Source organism: Zootermopsis nevadensis, unplaced genomic scaffold (genome assembly GCF_977971745.1).
Source record: "Zootermopsis nevadensis isolate Lab colony 2312 unplaced genomic scaffold, Znev_1.0 Znev_ptg000007l, whole genome shotgun sequence".
NCBI classification, from domain to species: Eukaryota; Metazoa; Arthropoda; class Insecta; order Blattodea; family Termopsidae; genus Zootermopsis; species Zootermopsis nevadensis.
In genome coordinates, this window is record NW_028259139.1 from 3,115,077 (window position 1) to 3,140,295 (window position 25,219).

The 25,219-nt window shown below is 39.0% G+C and overlaps 2 protein-coding genes across 12 annotated transcripts in view; both read right to left on the bottom strand.

Moving 5' to 3' along the window:
• The window catches only part of MICU3 (Mitochondrial calcium uptake 3), a 105,289-nt gene extending 93,164 nt beyond the window's left edge, over positions 1-12,125 (bottom strand). For 6 of the 11 annotated variants that reach the window (XR_015533894.1, XR_015533893.1, XM_087343967.1 and 3 more), the window contains exon 1: positions 497-745. Coding sequence is in view for 6 of the 11 variants with exons in the window: in XM_087343967.1 (XP_087200093.1) it covers positions 497-706 (210 nt within the window). In the remaining 5 variants the exon portion in view is untranslated. Of the gene's footprint in view, positions 1-496; positions 747-11,964 lie in introns of those variants that run through there. The other 5 variants (XR_015533895.1, XR_015533896.1, XM_087343966.1 and 2 more) reach the window with 2 other exon arrangements.
• Positions 12,126-14,330: 2,205 nt separating this feature from the next.
• Positions 14,331-25,219, bottom strand: part of bnl (fibroblast growth factor branchless) — a 306,003-nt gene continuing 295,114 nt past the window's right edge. Inside the window, exon 5 of the mRNA XM_087343974.1 lies at positions 14,331-16,366. Within this exon, the coding sequence (XP_087200100.1) occupies positions 15,434-16,366 (933 nt within the window). The 3' untranslated portion in view covers positions 14,331-15,433. The remainder of the gene's footprint in view (positions 16,367-25,219) is intronic.

Genomic DNA, 25,219 nt, shown 5'->3' on the forward strand with positions numbered 1-25,219 from the left:
CCCTTAAATATTATGCAAATTTAAAACTGGATTTCAGATAGATCTGAGAAGCAGTAACTCTTGCAAAATAAACAAAATGTTGCTGCCTTCGAAAGTTACAATTCTCAAATGTTTTATGGATTATATCGTTTCAACTAGCAAAATACAAAGCAATGGGTTAAATGTATAAATGTCTCTGACTATGCCACATGGATGAGTTCAGAAATAAACCCATTCAATAGTGTATGTGGTAACACTTACAAAATTAAAATCTGCAAGGTAGATACCAATTATGCATTATATACCTAATAATCACGAAATATTTAACTAATTATATCTAGATATGTAAGCCTGGTTATGCTTTTTCACACCATAATTCACACTTGTCAGACAACAAACATGTCATTTACCTTGTGCATACAGCAATAACAATTAAGAAAAGCTCATACCTAACAAACAAAACGTATTCGGTTCAATTAGCCAGTAAAGTATTAACAAATAAGTTTTGTGGTTTTACCTGTTTCGGTTTGAAGGCGTGCACAGTACTATGTTTACCAAGAATATGCGTAACGTAAAGTAGTAATCCTCCTCCTGCCGCACACATACATGTCGCAGATATCACTCCCACACTTTTCTTATCTCTAAATGTTACAAAGCATTGTTTAGCACTACGCGATCTTACTATAAACTGCAAAATTCTAGTAGAAAACTTCCACAACGTAGCCATATTCAACCATCTACGAACAGCTGTTTCGAAATCTACTATACACTATTGCCAATACAACAAACTTCACACTTAAATACGTATTTCATACATTTACTTATATCTAATAAAGCATATCAATATTCTATAATATTACATAAAAATTCACTTCTAAATGGAACTTTCATTGAATACACCGCAAAAGTTTGAGATTTTTCTAGAAAGTATTCTCCAATGTTGGGGATATTTAGTTAAACACGTTTTCTGCTACGATGTATGAGAAACTACGTTGTCGCGATTGTTTATGAGAATAGTCACGAGAAGAAAATCAAACCAATTACAATTCAACTGCAGACAAGGTTTCATCGTCCGTTGTTTATGTAATAACTCTGTATCAACTACAGAGATAACATAGCGTGCAATGACATGTCTATATGTGGGAATTACGAATAGGAAAAATGAGAGAATCAAGTTTCAAACCGGTTAATCCCGCCAGCCCAAAAAGAAGAATTAGACGTTCTGTATTTCGTTACGACTTTCATGAATGAAGACACATTGCATTTTTATGGTGTGAACAGAGCTTAAATATACCGTTTGTTACCAATAAAAACCAAAGCTCTGTGCTCGCAACGTTTTGTGTACATCGATTATGACAAAGATAATCTTAAACAGTAAATAATTCTGAAACAGAAAATATCAGCGGTAGTTCTTCGTTTAAAATAACGTGAAAAATTTTGTACTGCGTGAGATTTCAGATTCTCACGGCATTGAGTATGAAGATTGCTGTCTTCTAGGTGGTTTCACCGTGCAGACGTTTACCGACGAGACAGAGGTCATCTTAAGGTATGTACTGATTGCGAAGGTCTGGCCTCCACTCGTCACAAAAGCAAACTAGACAGTACAGCAGTACTTTCCTACATAAAATGGTATGCAGATCCTCCTGGCGAAAAATTTTGTAATATTTTATTTTATCAAAATTGTCTACGAAAAAGAATAAAATATTATTAACTTCGTAACTGCTTACACATAAGATATCTTAAAGAGAAAAGCTGTAAGAATGAAAAATATATTTTAAACAAGCATTTTACAGTAGTCTATTTATTTATTTATTTTATTTAGTGTTCTGTCTGACGACAGGTCCATATGAATAGGATCCTTCCATCCTTTTCTCGGACTGGGACCTGTTCATATACGTTCTTGGCAGATGATCCAGAAGTGGTTTGCCATTGCCTTCTTCTGTGTGTGAATGGGATGCCACGGAGAAACCTGGGAAGCCCCCGGAGGAAAACTCCGTGTTGCCTAGACCACGGCCTTGCCCAACACAAGTTATAAATTCGGGCACCGCCGGGAATCGAACCCGAGACCCCAGGATTACAAGGCCAGCGTTCTAACCGCTAGACCACCTCATATTATTATTATTTAGTGTTCTGTCTGACGACAGGTCCATATGAACAGGATCCTTCCATCCTTTTCTCTTCTCGGACTGGGACCTGTTCATATACGTTCTTGGCAGATGATCCAGAAGTGGTTTGCCATTGCCTTCTTCTGTGTGTGAATGGGATGCCACGGAGAAACCTGGGAAGCCCCCGGAGGAAAACTCCGTGTTGCCTAGACCACGGCCTTGCCCAACACAAGTTATAAATTCGGGCACCGCCGGGAATCGAACCCGAGACCCCAGGATTACAAGGCCAGCGTTCTAACCGCTAGACCACCTCATATTATTATTATTTAGTGTTCTGTCTGACGACAGGTCCATATGAACAGGATCCTTCCATCCTTTTCTCTTCTCGGACTGGGACCTGTTCATATACGTTCTTGGCAGATGATCCAGAAGTGGTTTGCCATTGCCTTCTTCTGTGTGTGAATGGGATGCCACGGAGAAACCTGGGAAGCCCCCGGAGGAAAACTCCGTGTTGCCTAGACCACGGCCTTGCCCAACACAAGTCATAATTTCGGGCACCGCCGGGAATCGAACCCGAGACCCCAGGATTACAAGGCCAGCGTTCTAACCGCTAGACCACCGTGTAGTCTATACAAAATAAAAATATGCATGCCTTGGAACATTTAACATTCAGGTATTTTACAAAGCGTAATTAATATATAATAACTAACGTTGATCTTTGAAAATGTGTTTATTTACTATAGTCTACAAAGTTCCTACGAAAGCATATGCATCACATTCATATAACCCTGAAAATGAAGGCGATACGTTATTCCGAAATACTTGTAACCACATATAAGAATACATGACGTCACAACCCAGAAGCCAAGGATCGACATCTTATTAAATGACACATAAGACAATGTTTGATGTGTGATGAACATGTAGCGGTAAATTTACTTCGGTTTTACGATGTCATTATTCTATCGATGAGACACACTGAACATATTCTTCTGGGACTGACTTAATATGCTCTTATAAAGTCATTTGAATAAAAATTTCCTTGGATATTATCCATCGTCTAGTAAAATATAAAATAAAATAATAATAATAATATAATTGTAAATCGAACATTTCGATAGAAAGAGCATCATTTTAATATATTTTAAATATTTTAAATATTAAATGTTAATTGTAGTAATAATATTTTAATATTTAATAAAATATTTTATTGTGATTAGATTAGATTAGATGCTCTAATTGTAAATCGAACATTTCGATAGAAAGAGCATCAATTTAATATATTTTAAATATTTTAAATATTAAATGTTAATTGTAGTAATAATATTTTAATATTTAATAAAATATTTTATTGTGATTAGATTAGATTAGATGCTCTAATTGTAAATCGAACATTTCGATAGAAAGAGCATCATTTTAATATATTTTAAATATTAAATGTTAATTATAGTAATAATATTTTAATATTTAATAAAATATTTTATTGTGATTAGATTAGATTAGATGCTCTAATTGTAAATCGAACATTTCGATAGAAAGAGCATCATTTTAATATATTTTAAATATTAAATGTTAATTGTAGTAATAATATTTTAATATTTAATAAAATATTTTATTGTGATTAGACGGTTAAAATTAAACAATTATAATCATCACAATATGACGCAACATTATCATCTCGAAAATATAAAATATAAAACGTAAAACGACGATGGATAATATCCAACGAAATTTTTATTCAAATGAATCTTCACTATCGTCAAGGAGTTTTAGATTTGATATGCTCTTATAAAGCCTAATATCAAATGTGAATCTTTTTCCACCCACAAAAGAAGTTAAAAATAAACATCTGCCGAAATGAGCATGTAACTAACTCACTTCAGCTTAAACTCTTACTGACCAGAACCTATACCAACTGATAAGAAAACCACTATTCAGCCATAACATGATTCTGGTGTCAGGAAAACGCAAGGCACATCGTGTTGATGCACACATTTGATAATTCTTTATTCCCCATTAGCTGCACCATTGTTTCTCTAACCGCACCCCTTCAAGCACCCTCTTCCGCCCACCAGAAATTGATGAACCCCATCACTTTTTGTGCTTGTGGGTCTCTCTTGATCGATTTACATACAATGCACAGTGCAGCTTCCTTTGTCGACCCGAATACCTAGAGGGGATTCTCCTGTTACTGCGATGTAAGTTTAATTCTTTTTTTTATGAAATCTTTCCTTGGGGACACTTCGCTGTCGACATGATTGGAACGCGACGTATCAGGGCGTTGGTTTATCGCACGAGTCCCGGGCTCTAACCTAAGCAAGATTTTAGGTTCTCACGGCGGTTAGACCGAAGATTTCTGTCTTCTGGGTTGTTGCGCTGTGTAGTCTCGTAGATGTTTACCGACGTTTCGGAGGTCATACTGCCTCCTTCATCAGGGCGATGAGTATGAATATTTCTGTCTTCTGGGTTGTTGCATTGTGTAGTCTGGTGGATGTTTACCAACGTAAAAGAGGTCATACTGCCTCCTTCATCAGGGCGATGAGTATGAAGATTTCTGTCTTCTGGGTTGTTGCGCTGTGTAGTCTGGTCGATGTTTACCAACGTTTCAGAGGTCATACTGCCTCCGTCATCAGGGCGGTGAGTATGAAGATTTCTGTCTTCTGTGTTGTTGCGCTGTGTAGTCTGGTCGATGTTTACCAACGTTTCAGAGGTCATGCTGCCTCCATCATCAGGGCGATGATTATGAAGATTTCTGTCTTCTGTGTTGTTGCGCTGTGTAGTCTGGTCGATGTTTACCAACGTTTCAGAGGTCATGCTGCCTCCATCATCAGGGCGATGAGTATGAAGATTTCTGTCTTCTGGATTGTTGCGCCGTGTAGTCAGGTAGATGTTAACCAACATTTCATAGGTCATACTGCCTCCATCATCAGGGCGATGAAGATTTCTGTCTTCTGGGTTGTTGCGCTGTGTAGTCTGGTCGATGTTAACCAACGTTTCGGAGGTCATACTGCCTCCGTCATCAGGGCGATGAATATGAAGATTTCTGTCTTCTGGGTTGTTGCGCTGTGTAGTTTGGTAGAAGTTTACCGACGTTTCAGAGGTCATACTGCCTCCGTCATCAGGGTGATTATCGCCCTGATGATGGTTGGTAACTTCTACCACGGAGCTACAACCCAAGACAGTTATCTTAAGGTGACTGACATTGCAGAGGAACCTGATGACTTCGTTATCATAGCGATGATGTCTAGAAATGGCAGTAACTTAAATATTGGTATTGGCGCATTTTTGTATTAGATCTAATGATATAATGTCATGACTCGGTCTCTGCAGCCTTGTTTGTGAGGGAATATCACAAATATGGAATGCAGAAAGTTTCCAAGTTACTTTGCCTTGATGTTGATTTACCGAACGTAAGTTATTCTGGAAGTGTTAACCTACAGCGCTACGCAGAGGCATAATTACATTATAGTGAATGTTAATCAGTTTACGGTATAAAGCAGGGGAATAAACTTAAAATAAACCAAGGTCGCGTCCTTTAAAATAATTTTGAATTCATAATTTACATTTAAAATGTAGTTGAAGAAGCGTTGTTAATTAAACTAATAAACAAAAAAAATGTTTAATAAAGATATTTTACCTCAGTTTCCTTGATTTTAGTTATAAACGAACCATTCCGGAAAATATTACTATTAACTAAAGTTTCCATATTTTAACTGAATTTGTTGCCTTATTTTATTCCACAAAGACCCCATTAGATTTATTTGAATAAAAATTTCCTTGGATATTATCCATCGTCTAGTAAAATATAAAATATAAAACGTAAAACGACGTTTCGGAGATGGGACTCTATCCGTCTTTTACTTTTTATATTTTTATATTTTACTAGACGATGGATAATATCTAAGGAAATTTTTATTCAAATGACTCTTCACCATCGTCAAGAAATTTTAGATTTGATACCCATTAGATTTGTTCTCAAATTAAACAGTTAGGCTCCTGTTAAGTACGTCAGAGCGGGCCGAGATTAAATTCAATTGACTTACTTTAGTTAAAATCCAATGCCACATTTAAATCAACTAAGTAGCTTTGAAAAAGAAATACATGAGTAATGCGCAGCTTTGGAGGTGAAAATGTGATATGGATTGTCTGGCCGTGTAGTCTTGTAAATGGTATCCAACTTACCACTTCTCCCTCTCAGCGCCTACATAGCAGGAGGATATCTTTACTTTTGTATTACAGGACATAAATGTATCTGAAATAAGTCGTAATTCAGATCTTTACAAGAAAATAGTTAATCGCTTGTCTAAATATCGCATTTCTTTTATGTAGAAGACAGTATCTGTTCTCACATCCCACACCACAAATGCGTAAGACGAAATCGAGGTAAATCTCCACGCATTCTTATTCTGTACGCCCAATGGGGATGAGTAGTAATCGGTTGCTCTACTTCAAGGGGAATTATCCTCGGTAACCAATGGATGAGACGCTGGGAGGTCCAGATCAAAAATCAAGAGTCTGTGGAGTAGAAAAATCAAGTTTCCGAGAGTCGAATCCGGGTCTTCTAACTCGTAACCAGTCACTTACTTTAATTGGTTATTCAGATGTTACCTGAGCCTTCGGGTGTCTCTTCCTGAATGAATCAAGAAGAATTTTCAAGGATGTGTTCCGTGTTCACGTCACATTGGGGAAGGGGGTCCCCCCAGAAAATGATTGATTGGCGTTTGGGTTTGATAATTAGGATGTTACCGAAGAGACAAGCAGAACGCCACTCCCGTGTTCATATCTGGATCTGATATAAACAAGTTACGTCACAAATATTTGTCAAAAAGTTTATAAAGTTTATTTCTAAACATATATCTCAAGACATTTCATTTTTGTCTACATTTAAAAAAGCCTACTACGCTAGGCAGCATTTTCTTTACTTTATATTTCGTAAAATAGTGTAGTTGCGTCATATTGTGATTTATTAAATTAAAATTAAATTATTTGGTTATTCCGTCAAATCACAATGTATTTAAAATAAGATAATTAAAATAATTAAAATATCATTCTGTGTTCCATATCGAATAATCGATTTACAATTGGAACAGTTACTAGTACAGTAATGATATTTTAATTATTTTAATTATCTTATTTTAAATACATTGTGATTTGACGGAATAACCAAATAATTTAATTTTATATTTCGTGGAAAAGACCTTATATCGCATGAAATTATACTGGATGCAAAATATATGCGAGTATTCTTTACGCTTTGCTAGAGGAAAGCAAGACGATTCATACGCTATCCCTTCTACCTCGTACCTAAGCTATCTGGACACCAACCCGTGTATATAACGGTCAGCTTTTCTCGGAGATATCTTGCGACAAGAATATGTCGTCTGTATGTTTGCGGGAGCTTGTGAACACGGCAATGAACTATCGAGGGTCATAAAAGGCAAGGAATGTGAGCGACCACCATCTTTTTCATGGAAGACTCTGTTCCATAGGACAGTTTTAGTTTTTTTTTTACGTTAAGCCAGTTTGATAAAATTATTTAAATTCGTTCTGAGCTGCAAGCAAATTAGAAGCCATGAGAACCAACAGAGGCTAATGTGAAATTCATCAATGACTTTTAATGAGTACTTACAAGTACACGGTGTCAGAAAATTACGAAGTCACAATCGTATTTTCGCCGCTGTGAGGACATCAAGTCCAAACTTTCAGAGGAATCTCTCACATTCGAAACCAATACTTGGTGTGAGCTAAACTTGTGGACGGAGAGAGGGAGGGAGAGAGAGAGAGAGAGAAGGGGAGTGTGTGTGAGAGATGATCTACATAAAATGTTTCCGTTGTTACACCAAGAGCAGATGACCAGGTCAGTACATGAGACCAGAAATATATTTATGGACAGACGGACACATGAACAAATGACAGCGTTATGTACCATTTTCAAGTTCACGGACAGTAGGTTAAAGTCCTCATTTCTTTGATATATATATATATGTCCTACGCGACATACGAAGAAATGTCAAACGAATGTGCCCTCGCCACATTGTAAAGATTTTAAATTGCAATTGAAAACTCCATGGACTCCCTTAGATTTTTAGCAGCAGGGAGTTGCTAGCTGATCTTTGAGCAACATTTTCAGCTTTTATGGAACCATAAGATGAATTACCGTGTCCACTGGTCACTGCCGTGAGATGAATCCAGTATACATCCTAAACCCCTATTCCCTTAACGTTCCGTCTACATCTTGTTTTACCAAGATGTCTATCTCCGTCAGGTTTCCCCCATGGATGCCAAACACTAATTATGATTGTCAGTGTCTCTTGGCTGCATTACTTACTCTTATTATAGACACTTCTTGGTCCATATTGATGATATTAGGCAAGAATATGTCATTAACTTTAACAGCATAGCGTAAGTGTAAATTATATTATATGTAAAGAATATTAGAAGAATCTATTACAGGCAGGGACTTGAAGGTCTGTGTGGAGATAGGCGTTTCAGAAACAGGAAACTTTATTTTTTAAATGAAAACTAGAAACATGGGAGTCTATTTTTTTTCGATAGCGGATAAATCATTGCAACCCGACACGTGAAATTATACATTTTGACATCTGCTGGAAGTTTAAGGTACCTCTTCAACACGTCTAGTTCTCTACCACTGAGGAAAAACTCGTTTCTGTAATAAAACTGTCCTAATATAATGAACTACTGTAGTTCAGTTGGAGTCAATTGCGCCCGGTGATTGTCATTTTATTACTCGATTGTTTTTATCGATCGTAGCTTGTTTTTGTTTTTTTTTAGTTTTTTTATGTAATGGCGTCTTGTGAAGAATTACTACTTTATTTCTTGTTATACTGAAGATAAATACAGATACAGTGATATGACAAGGTACGTAAAGAACTATATTTATCGGAATTTGAATTATTTTCGTAAATACAAGTGTTTATCTACTTGCTGTTTTCAAATTCAAGATTTTCAACGTCAAAATTTCCAACATGCCCTTGTGTTTTTTCATCGACTAAGCTAAGAGGTAAGGCAAAGCCCACAGATTAAATAACTATCATAGTACAAATTCTGCGATCCGAGGATAAATTTGGGGTAAATTTGAATAAATATTCGCGGTATTACGACTAAGGTATAATTATAGGTTAGTTTGGTTAAGTTGGTTTGGTTTACTTTTGTGTTGTTTTAATCAGTCTTCAGAACAATGGATTGATCGGTTTTGTTAGATAACAGGTTATATACCCTGTAATATACAATTTAGTTTCACGGCTCTTACTCAATTGCACAACAACAATGGCGTAGTGAGTCGTGTGTAAGTGTACATGGCAATTCTGAAACGTTACTTAAACTTGTCTACAAATGTGTTCCATCATGGATGCCAATCTTCCAGAACTGAATGCTTATTTTGAACGAAAGAAGTTAAGCAGCTGCTTTCCACTGCATGATGTTTAACGATGTTATTACCCCATAACAATGGCCAAAAAAATTATCAAGTGCTCGAAGAACTTTGCCACAGGAAACTATCTACTGTGCACAGTACAAATATCGAGTTGTAAGACCACGAATACTGAATTGAACCCTGGGTCTAACTAAATACTGAGTAACAATGTACTTAGAACGTGTGACTGGCTAGTGATTATTCATTTAGATAATTTTTATGATCCTAGATTAATTTGTTAATATAAAAGTGTGTAAAATGAAGATTTGATGGCAGTGTTTGGCATTTGTGAACACGTCAACGGACTTAACGTTCCGTGAAAAGCGTTTATATCCTTTGTGTGACGTTCGTCATTCATTCTAGGACGATACCTTAAAATGGCCGCGATCTAATCATCACCTTTATCATTTTACGAGACGTTAGGACGACCTCATTGGTCGCTTAGTATCACTGATTAACCAGGGTCATTCATTCAAATATGGCAACAATGTGAAACAAGTCACTGACCCAGTGGTGCCAACGATTCGTTGTAGTCTAAAGATATGATTGAGTAGGTTACTTGTGAATCCGCAGCGAGCCGCCACTAAAGTTGGTTATTGCACTTGTGTGAGTAATAATAGTCAGCTCACTCGCCTGTGGTTCGTGTCCGGAAGTAAGAAAATGAAAGCATTCAGAACCATAATCAAAAGCGGACTAATAATGCTGAGTAGCTGGCAGGTGACGTAGCAATAACATTCTATTTCACCAACCGACGCGCGGCGTGACGTCACATACACAGTGCTACGTGATCTCTGTCATGTTTGCCATTCAATTCGCAAATTACCCCACCCAACCCCTCCCTCCACCGGCACATGAGTGTTGTGGCCTTGATACACTTTGTTGCTGTGCGTGTCTTATGTGTTATATCAGATCTCTGGGTGAATTATTGCGACAAAGCCTGTTACTATAACCTCAAATGTATCGCGGGGCCAGTTCCGAGTCTTATTACCACGGACCTAGAGAGCGGCGCCCACAAGATATTCGTGTTTGTATGTTCGTGGTTCTTTTTAATAGGTGTCGCCATGTTATTGCATTTATTAACTATAAGATTACTTATTTACACGATGATATGCGTTTTTTTTTCACAACGTTTATAAAATGGCGGATACATGTGTTCATTTGTTTTACAGAAGAAACTGCTCATCTGTTCTAGATTCATTTTGGTGTCGATAATAAACATTTTAAATTATCTGACTGATCTTATTTTGGGCCTGTGTTGGTACAACGACAATACTTTCATGAAAATAGAATTACAAAATCGGTTTAACGCGAATTGGAATGTGATATAAAATACAGATCCCACAAATATCTACAACTTTTATGTAAATTATTCTTCGACAAATATGGCAAAATATTATTTGTTTTAACAGTGTTATCTAGAATCCTTTGAGGATCGCATATAGAAACCAAAGATGTGACTTTATTAAAATAGAATGAAGACGCTGTTAATATCACAACCCACCAAGTTCGAAGTTTCTCCCAAACTATTCACGTACTTAACTCTTTTTTGGTTCGAATAATTTACTTTGCATTCTGAAACGCGAAGTAATAGAAGGGTTATTCAACCTTTCTAAAACGAGAGATATTTTCGCTTTGTATATCATAGTTTTAAGAGTCTGGTAGTTAAGATAATTTAATAATTTTGGAACTGAGGGAAAACTACTGATTAAAAATTTAATTCTCTTGATTTAATTTTAACCCTAATTTGTATTTGTTAGGCTAAATTAAATGTTGATATAATATTACTAAATTACGTTATATATATTTAATCTATGTTATAACTCTTTTATTTTGGTTTGAAATGGTTAACGTATTGAGTTTTCTGTACATTCATTTTCAGATCAATTTATCTGTTGATCTGTTGGAAAATTTCACCATTTTGTTACCCCCCCCCCCAAAAAAAAAATTAACATCAATGATATAAACAACCCGGAAGACCATACATTGAACTCTCACTGCCGGGAAAATATTAAATCTCGAATTTTTTTTGGGGTATTCTGAATCCAATTATACTATCTGAATCACAGGCAATCTACAAAGAACAGACGTACTGATTCGTATTTACATTTTCTCTAATATCTAATGTCGAATGCTAAGCGAAACCATCAACAGGTTAATTAACATTTCTTGTCAGTATCAGCAGTAATGATCATCAATGATTTCATCGCGAATAACGTGTTTTATCAAGTTACCCAATTACAAAGTCAAAATGCCTGTGATAATGACCTAGTAAGCCTTATGAGAAAATTTTCTTTCGACGTTTCAGTAACATATCATAAAAGGGACATTTTTATTTTACCTTAAAACGGAGACAAAGCCTTAGAAACGTATGACGTATTTCTGTGTGAAGACAATTGACGACATCCGAGGACAATCTCTTCGGTTACGCAACTGTTCAATTTGTCTTACCTTTGTAACACTCGTCGTCTTGAAGTGACGTCGCTGATATCATGTAGAGCTTATTCAAAATAATTAACGTCTGTTACATAAACACGACATTTTATTACTGCAGACATCGAAACGTCAAAGAATATAAAATATGACTCAAATCACGAACTGCCTACACTGAAATGAATCCAATACGAAATATTCCACAATACCGGTACCTAGAAGTTGAGGGGGGGAGGTAGGGGGTAGCTAATTGTGGGTGTGTTCTGTTTCCAACCACAAACATAACCTAGCTCATCCCCTGATTAACACTGTGTTTCATAAATAGCTTCATCTCTGAAATATAATTTGTTGTTCCCATCTCAAAACAGGGCTTAATTTTATCGATACTAAGAATTGTATAAACAAATTTCTAGTTAATTCTATAAAATTTCTGTCTGCATCATCTGCTTTAACATTCAATAAATCTGCATTTACGTTTTTCATATGACTCTCAGAATAAATTTTTATCTAATCAGAGTTAAGCAACTGACCTTTAAAATGGAGACGGATTTTTTTTTAACTGAGTTTGTTCATTCAGAGGGTTAAAATGAAATCCCCCGGACACGTCGCGAGAGTGTTTGCAGGAGATTTGGATATTAAAGTAATCGAACGAAGGAGATTACATGTAGCATGCATAGGAGAGATGAGCTTCATAGAGAAAGTTGGTCGGATAATTTCAAAGACTTTGACATGGAAGGATAATATCAAATGGATATTAAACAAAAATGGCGTGGAGTGGATTCACCAGGTTCACGATTAACAAATCTGTGTGACTACTTTGCGCCTTGAGTAAAATTATTCCGTGGATTCTAATAATTTTAGCTAAAGTTACAATAAAAAAGAAATCTAACTAGAAAGTAGATGAAATTTCAGGTTTTCACGGCGATGTATATGAAGATGTCTTCTGGTGTGTTGCACCATGTTGTCTGAAAGAAACTAACAGGCGTTTCGGAGGTCCTTGGTGCTTCCATCATCATGGATAGAAAACACCTTAAAATACGAAAATGTTTCGTAAACCCCTCCATTTTCGTGGTTGTTAACCTCGTGTTCTGTAGCCTTATGAGTCGGAACTCAAAGGCTCGATCGACCTGTCTGGCAGAGTTCCCCGCCAAGAACGCACTTGGAGCTCAACTGCCAGAAGATATTTGAAGTGCAAGTCTTATTAATGACGCAAACAGGTACAGATATAATAAAGCCACTGAATTGAACGGCACCTGTTCCAAGCCATGGACGAATTCCTTTGCATCCAACTCAATGTTTTGGTTTAATTAAGAAACAACCTCCGTGTAGTAGCCTTCCTTGACATCTGGTTAAAAATCCCCTGCCTTATATGGAATCCCAAGGTTCAATGCCGTGTTAACAGAAGACTCTTAGCGAATCACATTCTAGGCCAGTCTAATCCGCCCAAGCCTCCCACGTGGTCTATTTTCCTGAAGTTGTCCGATTAAACTTTCGTATTTTAAAATTATCCTCCCATATAACGTCTATGTACAGCCACGGTGGTCTATAACGCTGGCCTTGTAATCCTGGGGTCTCGGGTTCGATTCCCGACGGTGCCCGAATTTATAACTTGTGTTGGGCAAGGCCGTGGTCTAGGCAACACGGAGTTTTCCTCCGGGGGCTTCCACGGTTTCAATTACTCCATTCACACACAGAAGAAGGCAATGGCAAACCACTTCTGGATCATCTGCCAAGAACGTATATGAACAGGTCCCAGTCCGAGAAAAGGATGGAAGGATCCTGTTCATATGGACCTGTCGCCAGACAGAACACTAAATAATAATAAGATGAGGTGGTCTAGCGGTTAGAACGCTGGCCTTGTAATCCTGGGGTCTCGGGTTCGATTCCCGGCGGTGCCCGAATTTATAACTTTTGTTGGGCAAGGCCGTAGTCTAGGCAACACGGAGTTTTCCTCCGGGGGCTTCCCCGGTTTCTCCGTGGCATACCAACAATTACTCCATTCACACACAGAAGAAGGCAATGGCAAACCACTTCTGGATCATCTGCCATGAACGTATATGAACAGGTCCCAGTCCGAGAAAAGGATGGAAGGATCATGTTCATATGGACCTGTCGTCAGGGGAGAAAAGAATCGTCTATGTATTAGAAGTATTTTCTCTTCTGCGGTTCTGAAGTACCCTGATGTTTTGTAGACGAATTTAACCTTCTGCAGTTTTGGAATATCTGCTTGAATGTTCTGTACGTGATTCTCGTCTTCTACAGAAACTGGTTTCGGGGGTTCCACATCCTTATTAATAAACCCATCCTTATTGTAAGGATGTTATAAGACTGCGACTCTGTTGAGTTGGGACACTGACGGGTTCATTTTCGATATTCCAAGCCCATTTCATATAAATTAAATATTTATTTAAAATGGTACGAGGAAGTTAGATGAGGTCATTCGTTAAAGACGTGAAAAAGAAGTCACTCGAATTGGAGTCACACCGAAATTGACGGTGTCATTGGAATTACTGAAATGAAATTTGAAATTAACAATTCCAAGTCAGGTGACTGTTTTTCCACAGATCATTTATATCATACAGATGGGATGTAGTCGTTTAATAACACGCTTTCTGTTATTGTTCTTTACTACGTGAGTCATTTTATTACTTCCTATAATTAATTATTTGGAAAAAAAAAATAACCTACTTTAATCTAAATGCAACAATAATTTCACGTTCTTTTCACTACATCTAATAGGTTTCGCGACATTTAATCTGACACATTCCCGAGCGCTTCTCCCACTACGTGGCGTTACGTGTGACACTGTGATACGTGGCAGATAGACCACAGCTTTGTCCTTTCAATTTCTGCCACGTCTTAAGAATCGGATTACAACAACACGAATGTCTATATTTGGTCGATCGCGAAACGATTCATGAGTAATCGATACTGTCTGGCAGCGTTGTCTATGGTCTATCTGCCTGTCTACGTGACAGCTATACGGCCGAAATATTTAAACCACTGACTAAGTCTCATATAACAGCCATATCAGTCTTCAGATTGCTTACAGTCTAAAATTGTTCTGATTTTCCATTTGTTATGGAAAGTGTGTCTAGATGGTGAAACTATTGACATTTCTTCAGAGTCTGGGTGAATTATACAGACTGTGAGAAAGTCAAGGTAACTTTGTGTTCAAATACTGTTATAACCGTGAGAAAAAGCAGTTCGGCTCGTTCTTCAGGCAGGCAGCACATCACAATACTAATAATGTTGCCACAACTCTTATGGCAGTGTCAAAGAGAGACGATTTTGATTCCATGAACGAACAATAAATAAGTTTCAATAAATAGTTGTGATGTCTCGCTAGCCAAACACTGTCCCTTATGTACACTATGTACAAACAAAAATTAAGTAAGTGCGACTTCGCAAAATATATAAAAAAAAAAATAACGTCCCTTCCACGTCATAAATAGTGACTTAAGTATGAAGTTTGGGCGAGGAACAGTCATTTTCCTGTGTCTGATGTCGTCGAAGTGCTTGAGGAAGACAGGTGAACGCTGTCCTCTGTTGTAAGCGACGATAACCGAGCAGCGGCGACTGCTGAAGCCGACGACGACGACGACGACGAAGACAGTGCCACCGATGAAGCTGCCAACGCAGTCGAGGACAAGGGCGTCGAATATGGCGATGTGGTCGACGCGGTAGAGTTCATCGTCTTTGTCGCTGCAGGCGATTCGGACTGCGTTGTCATGGTATACTCGCCCACCCCATCAGTTCGTGTTCTATCACTGCTAAAGTCTTTTGCTACTTCACCGTCACTAACGAATTTATTTTTATTCCTTCCGTCTTTCTGTATTTTCTTATTTTTCTTATTATCGTCTCTGAGCTTTTTATCGCCGTTTCTAGACTTCCGCCTCCTCTTCGCAGCTTCTAACCTCTTTTGGCACTCCTCCTCTCCCTCGCCCTGCTGGCACTTATTCTTCTTCTTCTTCTTCTTCCTCTTTTTTCGTCTCCTGCATCGTAACTTGTCTCTGCCCGCGTCGTCAGTACCGTCTTCCTGCTCGTTGTTCATCTGCAGACTGCTGGCTTGCACCTGAGGACAAAGGTGGTGGTAGCCGTGGTGCCTCAGCGGATGCTGTGCCATCGAGAGGTCTCCCCTGAGCGACCTGGAGCCGCTCTGTAGCGACTCCCGCACGCGGAGGATCCTCTCCGCGAGATTCTTCACGCGGTCATCTTCCACGTGTTTAATCACGACCATCGCGTAGCTGAAGAGCTTTCCCAGAGGAGCCTTCTTCGGCACCTGTACCTTCCGGGACTGACCTCGCTTACTCAGGGCGATGTACAGAGTCCGCCTGTCGTTGGAATACTTGCTGGACGAGTATGTGATATACGAATGCACGAATGTCTCGTTGAAGACGCAGTCCCCGGTGGAGTTCCTCTGAAACAAATAAAAAAATACCTATGTACCGAAGATGTTCAAAGTTTTCACTACAACAACAATTTCTTAAATTACAAGAAGCTAACCGCGAACATTCTTATCATAAAAGGGGCGTTACATTTAAATTAAAAGAGACATCGCGGGTGTGTACAAAGACTTTACTGAGACAAGAGGGGTAACGTAAGAGTAGCACCAACCCCTTCTTAATTTTCATGATAAAATGTAAAGTTTAAGTGAAAATTTACTGAAAACTTGCCATTAAAAGTGTTTCAATCTGAAGTGATGGAAAGCGAAAACTTTTTGCTGAAACTGTGACCAATTCGTAGGTGAAGTAATTGGCCAATCCTTTTCTATCTCAAGCTGTATGTTATTAACATAACAATTACGACTACAATGAGAGACAAACACTTCACTTCTGAACACGAGGACCTCCGATCTCATCCAGCAGTTTGGGTATCTTATTTTCGGAGCGGGGAAAAGATATTGTAATATCAAAAATGACCTGCAATATGAACTGCAGGCGGCCAGTAGCAATAGTTCCTCACTGACGTCAGGAACAGAGGTCATATCGTTGGCACGCTGTAACAACTTTTGTTATTTTCCAATAAGACAGCCAGCCGCCCTTCAAACTACAGCTGATTACGAACGTGGAGGCCACGATATGCGAATATCAATGACAGTGTTTCACAAACAAGTTCATTAAGGCTTTGGCCGGGATGTTCTTTTGTTAAATCTTATGTGGTACCGCCTGATTCGACTTCTAATGGTTAAGTGAAGTGTTTTCTTCGCGGTACGGTCTGGATTCGTAAATATTATGAAGACGAGCTTCGGCTTCAAAGGGTTAACCAGCTGATTTTCGTAATGGTGAGGTGTAGTGTTTTCTACGCGGTACGGTCTGGATTCGTAAATATTATGAAGACGAGCTTCGGCTTCAAAGGGTTAACCAGCTGATTTTCGTAATGGTGAGGTGTAGTGTTTTCTTCGCGGTACGGACTGAATTCATAAATGATATTCAGACGATCTTCGGCTTCAAAGGGTTAATGACGTAATAGAACTACAAAATATTCTTATCAGACAACAAATTTTAATATAAATCGATGAAAAAGATTTTCACGAAATGCTTCAGACAAAAACCTAAATCCATTTACCACTTAAATCTGGATAAAAATAACTTATTTCTAGGTAAGAGGTCATACTTCATTTATAACCCTACAGTGGTAAATAAATGAAACTTCTTGGTTAACATTTAATAATACCGCGTTTTGTCGACAGTGTTTTATTGGTTTCGTTTGATTCTCGGAATAAACAGATTATTTTCCTTAAACAGCATTCTACGAGTAATTTACCTTTGTAATGGGCGAGTGTTGTGTTTTCTGTGAGGTAAGAACTGATTCGGCTTCAAAGAATTAATCGAATCAAGAAACTGCATATTTTTGTGGAGCTCCCAAGTTCATGATCGTACCCACAAAAGCCTGAACTCTGTCCTGAGACTATTCAACACAGTTCACATGTTAATTGCTTTAAGATCCATTTTAATAATTTTTGTGTCTCAAAAACAGAATCTTCCCACGACGTTTTCTAACCAAAATTATTCGTTCCACATACATAATCCGTATCATGACATTTGATTACAAAAAGAGTGTTAATTGTTAAACTTGGACAATTTTCTTTTCAATTATAAATACTCTACCAGTTTTATAATCTCAAACACCCGGAATAAAATCCAAAGTTCTTCCCTCACAGTAAAACCGCGATTCTTACCAAAAACTATTAACGTTTACTCCAACATTCTCATACGAAGCTCAATTGAAATGGGTTAGTATGAAAACATTCCCGTTCGTAGTCATCGGCGGTAGGGACTGGGAGTTTGATAATCAGCACGAGAGTAAACATTCCTTCTAATCCCATGGGGCAGAGTCCTTCCCGAGAAGCTAAGGCAAACTAGGTAATAATTTGTTTACTTTACAAAACGAAATGTTCATTACCGTTAATTTCCGCTGTTTATTCATGCAAGAATTACGCAATTTCATGCACACGTAACAATTCATAACTGTTTAGAACCGCATTCAAAAATGCCAACTCAGTTCAAAGCCCTGAGTATGATTTTGCTGTGAGAAACTTCGTCTCGCGCAAAACGAACCTGTTCGTAACTTTATTCACATGATCCAGTGGTAATATTTCTAATTTTACACAACATGACGCCACAATTCAAAATATTGCGCTTCGTAATTTAACCAGAAGGACGCAGACACAGCCTTTTGAGAGCCCTAGTATGTCTCCTTCCAGGGGCATTCTAAACACAACGAGAAGAATGAAAACTGATATTAATCTACACTATTACAAAGTACAAATTTGTAGAGTTCTGTGCGAAGAATATTGCGCCTGTTTGAATAGCCTCAATGAGTGTGTAACAATAAAAGATGGCAGCTTCAGTGTGTTCGAAGAAAACACAGTGGAGAGCTTCTTTTGTAGTTCTGACGGTAAAGGATACAAGAAGAAGGAGAAGGAGGAGAAGAAGAAGGACGAGGAGGAGACGAAGAAGAAGGAGGAGGAAGAGACGAATGAGAAGGAGGAGAAGAAGAAGGAGGAGAAGAAGAAGAATAAAAAGGAGGAACAGAAAAAGGAGGAGAAGAATGAGAAGAAGGGGAGAAGAATGATGAGAAGAAGGAGGAGGAGGACATGAATGAGAAGAAGGGGAGAGGAATGATGAGAAGAAGGAGGAGGAGGAGACGAATGAGAAGAATGATGAGAAGGAGAATAAAAAAGGAGGAGAATAAGAAGAAAAAGAAGGAAACGAAGAATGAGAAGAAGGGGAGAAGAATGATGAGAAGAAGGAGGAGGAGGAGACGAGTGAGAAGAAGGAGAGAAGAATGATGAGAAGAAGGAGACTAAAAAGGAGGAGAAAAAGAAGAAAAAGAAGGAGGAGACGAATGAGAAGAAGGGGAGAAGAATGACAAGAAGGAGGAGGAGAAGAAGAAAAAGAAGGAGGAGAAGAAGGAGGAGAAGAATGAGAATAAGGGGAGAAGAATGATGAGAAGAAGGAGGAGGAGACGAATGAGAAGAAGGGGAGAAGAAGGAGAATAAAAAAGGAGGAGAAGAAGAAGAATAAAAAAGGAGGAGACGAATGAGAAGAAGGGGAGAAGAATGACAAGAAGGAGGAGGAGAAGAAGAAAAAGAAGGAGGAGAAGAAGGAGGAGAAGAATGAGAATAAGGGGAGAAGAATGATGAGAAGAAGGAGGAGGAGACGAATGAGAAGAAGGGGAGAAGAAGGAGAATAAAAAAGGAGGAGAAGAAGAAGAATAAAAAAGGAGGAGAAGAAGAAGAAACCTGACCGTGAAAGTATGACAAACATGGCTGTTGGTGCTGAGAAACTAAAAATAAAATAAAATGGTAGGATTAAATGCCGATGTCGATACGAGCCACCGACTTCTGGACAGAGGCATTTAGTTTGCGTTCTGTGGATGTCCGAAAATTTTTTAGACAAAGGATTTCTGATCGCATCATGTCGTCTCTGACGTCACTATTTTTATAGCAGATTTATTGAATTTATATTTTTTGTCTGGATAATGTTGAGGACGAGGCGTGAGGAGAATACTTTGATCCGAAAGTAAAGAAATCTGAAAATGAGGAACTTCATAATTTATACTCGTCACCACACAATACTAGAGTTATCAAAATAAGGCAGATAAAGGATGGGGCATGTAGAACGCGTGGAAGCTTTAAAAGTACATGCATGATTTTAGCCGAAAAACTGGAGGGAGGAGACCGATTGAGAAACATAAGCGTGAGGGAATAATACTAAAATGGATCTTAATTAATTAAGATGTGCACTGGATTGAACTGGCTCAAGTAGGGTCTCGCTATAGGCTTTTGTTAGCGGAGTAATGAACATTCGGGTTCCATAAAGGCGGATAATTTACTAATTAATCAAGAACTCTTGTTTTTTACTGAGCTATAATATATGTGCCTGTGTCTTTGCCGTAATGGGGAGGATGTGTCTGTCTGTCCGTACGTGTGTTTTATGTTATATTTAGCGCGCCCCTAAGCGAAATGTGTATGGGTGAGTATTTTTTTTTTGACAAGTCTCTGGGCCCACGTGTGTGTGAGGGGGGGGTGGTGATCGGCTCTGGTGCTTTAGTCGCCAATAGTCACAACAGTTATCCTTAAATGAATCGAAGATTCCGACGAAAATTATTCTAGTGTCGACCAAGCGACGTTTCATCGTGGCTCGTGGCTGTAATAATTCGTCTGTGTGTGTTTATTTGTTTTTAGTCAATACCAATAAAAAATTCGATCGCTTTTGAATGCGGTATCGGTTGTTATAAAAAGAGATTCAAAGCAGGAAAGCAATTTTTGAAGTAGCGGTGAGGGACGACAAGGAATTTTGAAGTTCCTGAATAATCCGTGTCTAGAATTCCTAAGAGCCGAGACACGGAGTACTTACATGATGCTGCAAAAGTTTTGGTTTTTGCTGGACCACAGAACTTGTGCGGCAGATTTCAACACAGAGGAATGAAGATCTGACGTGTAGACCACAAAACATGCAAGGAATCTCAATTACTTTTCAACGACCCGATCATATGGGCAGATGTTCAGATTCTGCGTGTGGCCAATCTGTGAAAATACTGTGTACCTGCCCCTTACATTTACGGTAAAGAGTGTATTAAGCCCCAAAATCGGCCACACCCTTCTTCCATATCAGAAATGTCAACATACTGCAGCTCAGAATATATCTCCAGATGTTGAGAGATATAAACGTTCATTTTAAAGGTAGTATATTTGCGTCATATTGTGAATTAGGTTAATATTTTAATATTTTCCGTCAAATCACAATTTTGTAATAAGATAATAAAATATAAAATATTTAAAATATCATTCAATAAACTGCATAATATTGTAAAGGATTGTAATTCGAGTTTTAAATTTACCAATCTAATTTTATACCTGAGGACGGTTAAATATAACCGAAACATCGATCATTCGATGCGGAACGTGAAATGATATTTTAAATATTTTATATTTTATTATCTTATTAAAAATTGTGATTTGACGGAAAATATTAAAATATACGTTCACTTTAAAGTTCAAATATGCCTACTCCAGTCGAGATACAGACACTTTCAAAAGGCGTTCTTAGGGAATTTGTATTTCTCCACGATATTCATACATGGATCTTGGCTACACGCGATGACACATTCATTTGTTAAAAGACGTGTTCGCAATATACAGGGCTGCTTGGATATGTAGTAAAATACCTGAAGAAACTGAATGTTGTTAAATTTGTTTCTTTAGTTCTATTATGGAGTTTGTCTCGTTAATTGCTAAGCTGACAAGGTCTAAAAAAACATAATGAATTAGTGTGAGGATTGAAATACTACAAATTTGTGAGGAAGGATTTATAGCTGCTGGGTGCTCACTGAACAGATATTTAAATGGGCCAGTCTTCACTACGATCGGAGATTCTATGTAACTCTTTCATCATCGCCCTGATGATGACGGCAACAAGCATATCTGGAACGTCATTAAACGTCTACCAGACTACAAGGCGCAACATCCCAGAAGAAAATCATCTTCTCAAATTATTGATTTAAATACCAAGCCTGCATGACAGTCAAGTCCAGAGGCGCACGTGGAGGCAATTGGACATTGCGTACAAAGTCAAACCAAGGGATGAGGACTTACGCCTTCAATTACGACAATTGAAGTTTGCTTCGCAAATACGTACCACGTGGACGACCGAGACAAGGGTTTGAATGCATAATGAAAACAGGAGAGAATAAACTTGTTTACTGTCTATAACCTAAGTAAACGAGATGTTAATTGTAAGATCTGAGGTTTTCACAGCGGTGAGTATGAAGATTTTTGTCTTCTGGGTTGTTGCGCCGTGTAGTCTGGACGATGTTAACCAACGTTTCAGGGGTCATACTGCCTCCATCATCAGACTATGAAGATTTCTGTCTTCTGGGTTGTTGCGCTGTGTAGTCTGATCGATGTTAACCAACGTTTCAGGGGTCATACTGCCTCCATCATCAGACTATAAACATTTCTGTCTTCTGGGTTGTTGCGCTGTGTAGTCTGATCGATGTTAACCAACGTTTCAGGGGTCATACTGCCTCCATCATCAGACTATGAACATTTCTGTCTTCTGGGTTGTTGCGCTGTGTAGTCTGGTCGATGTTAACCAACGTTTCAGGGGTCATACTGCCTCCATCATCAGACTATGAACATTTCTGTCTTCTGGGTTGTTGCGCTGTGTAGTCTGGTCGATGTTAACCAATGTTTCAGAGGTCATACTGCCTCCGTCATCAGGGCGATGAGTATGAAGATTTCTGTCTTCTGGGTTGTTGCGCTGTGTAGTCTGGTCGATGTTAACCAATGTTTCTGAGGTCATACTGCCTCCATCATCAGGGCGATGAAGATTTCTGTCTTCTGGGTTGTTGCGCTGTGTAGTCTGGTAGATGTTAACCAACGTTTCAGAGGTCATACTGCCTCCGTCATCAGGGCGATGAGTATGAAGATTTCTGTCTTCTGGGTTGTTGCGCTGTGTAGTCTGGTCGATGTTAACCAACGTTTCAGAGGTCATACTGCCTCCGTCATCAGGGCGATGAGTATGAAGATTTCTGTCTTCTGGATTGTTGCGCTGTGTAGTCTGGTGGATGTTAACCAATGTTTCGGAAGTCATACTGCCTCCATCATCAGGGCGATGAGTATGAAGATTTCTGTCTTCTGGGTTGTTGCGCTGTGTAGTCTGGTGGATGTTAACCAACGTTTCAGAGGTCATACTGCCTCCATCATCATTAAATGATACCGACAGAACCTCGGTACTACCAAATGGACAATCTGATCAGACGGTACAAGTATTACGGCGGTAACAAAGACATTTAAAGGTCTTCTTCGTGTATGTTTATGCTGTTGCACGTTAGAGTTGGACGGTTATGCATGTGTGAGGTAAAGTTTCGCCTTTGTTTAATTAATAGTCACATCCTTTAGATATAGGTCTATGGGGGTCATTCTTAAACCTCGGCAGTAACTGGACAGTTCTATGCCTCGCACGATTATCCTCGGGGAAAGATAGCCCAGTGGGTAGAAGACTGGACAGGACCCACAGTCGGTTTGAACGTGGTATAGAAGAAAATCATTTTCCCCCTGAAGGAAATCTAAGCTCTGTCTATCGGCTCTTAACCAGTCAATTACAGGGGCGATTAGGCTCATATAATATCGTTTCTGTTCAGTTCAATGCCGTTAACTGTCATCAAATTGCATGTTTCAAGGTCACAGCTAATAACGTTGCAACCAGGCGATTGAAGACAGCTCAGAACTCGCACCGTAGTAAAGCTAGCAACGCTCTGCTGTTGATTTAGAACCGAGCGATAAGGGGGGGTGGAGTTCTTCCGTGGCCTTGAAGCGGGCAATTTGGTGACGGCTACCTACAGGTGTGTGATTCCAATGACATTGGTGCAGTGCGAGTGGAGAGGGAAAATGCTGTGGCCTGTTACAAGGTGTTGCGTTAGCACAGAGGGCAAACAGAACATAATGGATGGCCTTGGGTGGGACTTGGCTTGCTGGAAGAATCTCCAGGGCCCTCAGCTTCTATTCACGGTGTCATCTCATAAAGAATTCATGTGACATTGTTTCCCCAACCAACATATGAAATCCTGTTGTTAACAGTGAATAAGAATTAACATGGGTTTTACGTAAATACTGCTGAAGGTTAGTTGAGAATACTGTGTAGAGGATAGAAAGTAACTTCGCTGCTATGAACATATGTGAGAGGAGAAAATATGATGACGAAAACAATTCACTGGAAAAATGGAATCGAGAGATAAGAAGACGTTAGTTATAGGGTGTTCACAAAGTAAAAGAGGGAAGGAATTAGAAAGGTTGGGGAACGGTAACGTCTCAAATATTTTGGAACAGTTATTTTAGTGTTCTGTCTGACGACAGGTCCATATGAACAGGATCCTTCCATCCTTTTCTCGGACTGGGACCTGTTCATATACGTTCTTGGCAGATGATCCAGAAGTGGTTTGCCATTGCCTTCTTCTGTGCGTGAATGGGATGCCACGGAGAAACCGGGGAAGCCCCCGGAGGAAAACTCCGTGTTGCCTAGACCACGGCCTTGCCCAACACAAGTTATAAATTCGGGCACCGCCGGGAATCGAACCCGAGACCCCAGGATTACAAGGCCAGCGTTCTAACCGCTAGACCACCTCATCTTATTATTATTTAGTGTTCTGTCTGACGACAGGTCCACATGAACAAGATCCTTCCATCCTTTTCTCGGACTGGGACCTGTTCATAAACGTTCTTGGCAGATGATCCAGAAGTGGTTTGCCATTGCCTTCTTCTGTGTGTGAATGGGATGCCACGGAGAAACCGGGGAAGCCCCCGGAGGAAATCTTCGTGTTGCCTAGACCACGGCCTTGCCCAACACAAGTTATAAATTCGGGCACCGCCGGGAATCGAACCCGAGACCCCAGGATTACAAGGCCAGCGTTCTAACCGCTAGAAATTAAAAGCTGATTTATTTCAAGGAGTGCAGAAAGATAGCTTACAAATTTACCATCTTACAGTGTGGAATAATTTTTCTTTCCGTCTCAGAATTAGAAACCTAGAACTACAATTTTGTGTCTTGTTATACATGGGCGTGAAAAGTTGCCTCTTACTAGAGGGGGGGGGGGGGGCGCCTTCGAATGAAGGTGAGCTTTCATGTTCTTACGGCGGTGAATAAGAATATAACTCCTCTGGGATGTTGCGCCGTGTAATCAGGTAGACGTTTCGGAACATCTACCTGCCACCATCATCGGGACAATTATCCTGTAAACCAAATAATTTTCCGGAAGTGTTATGGTC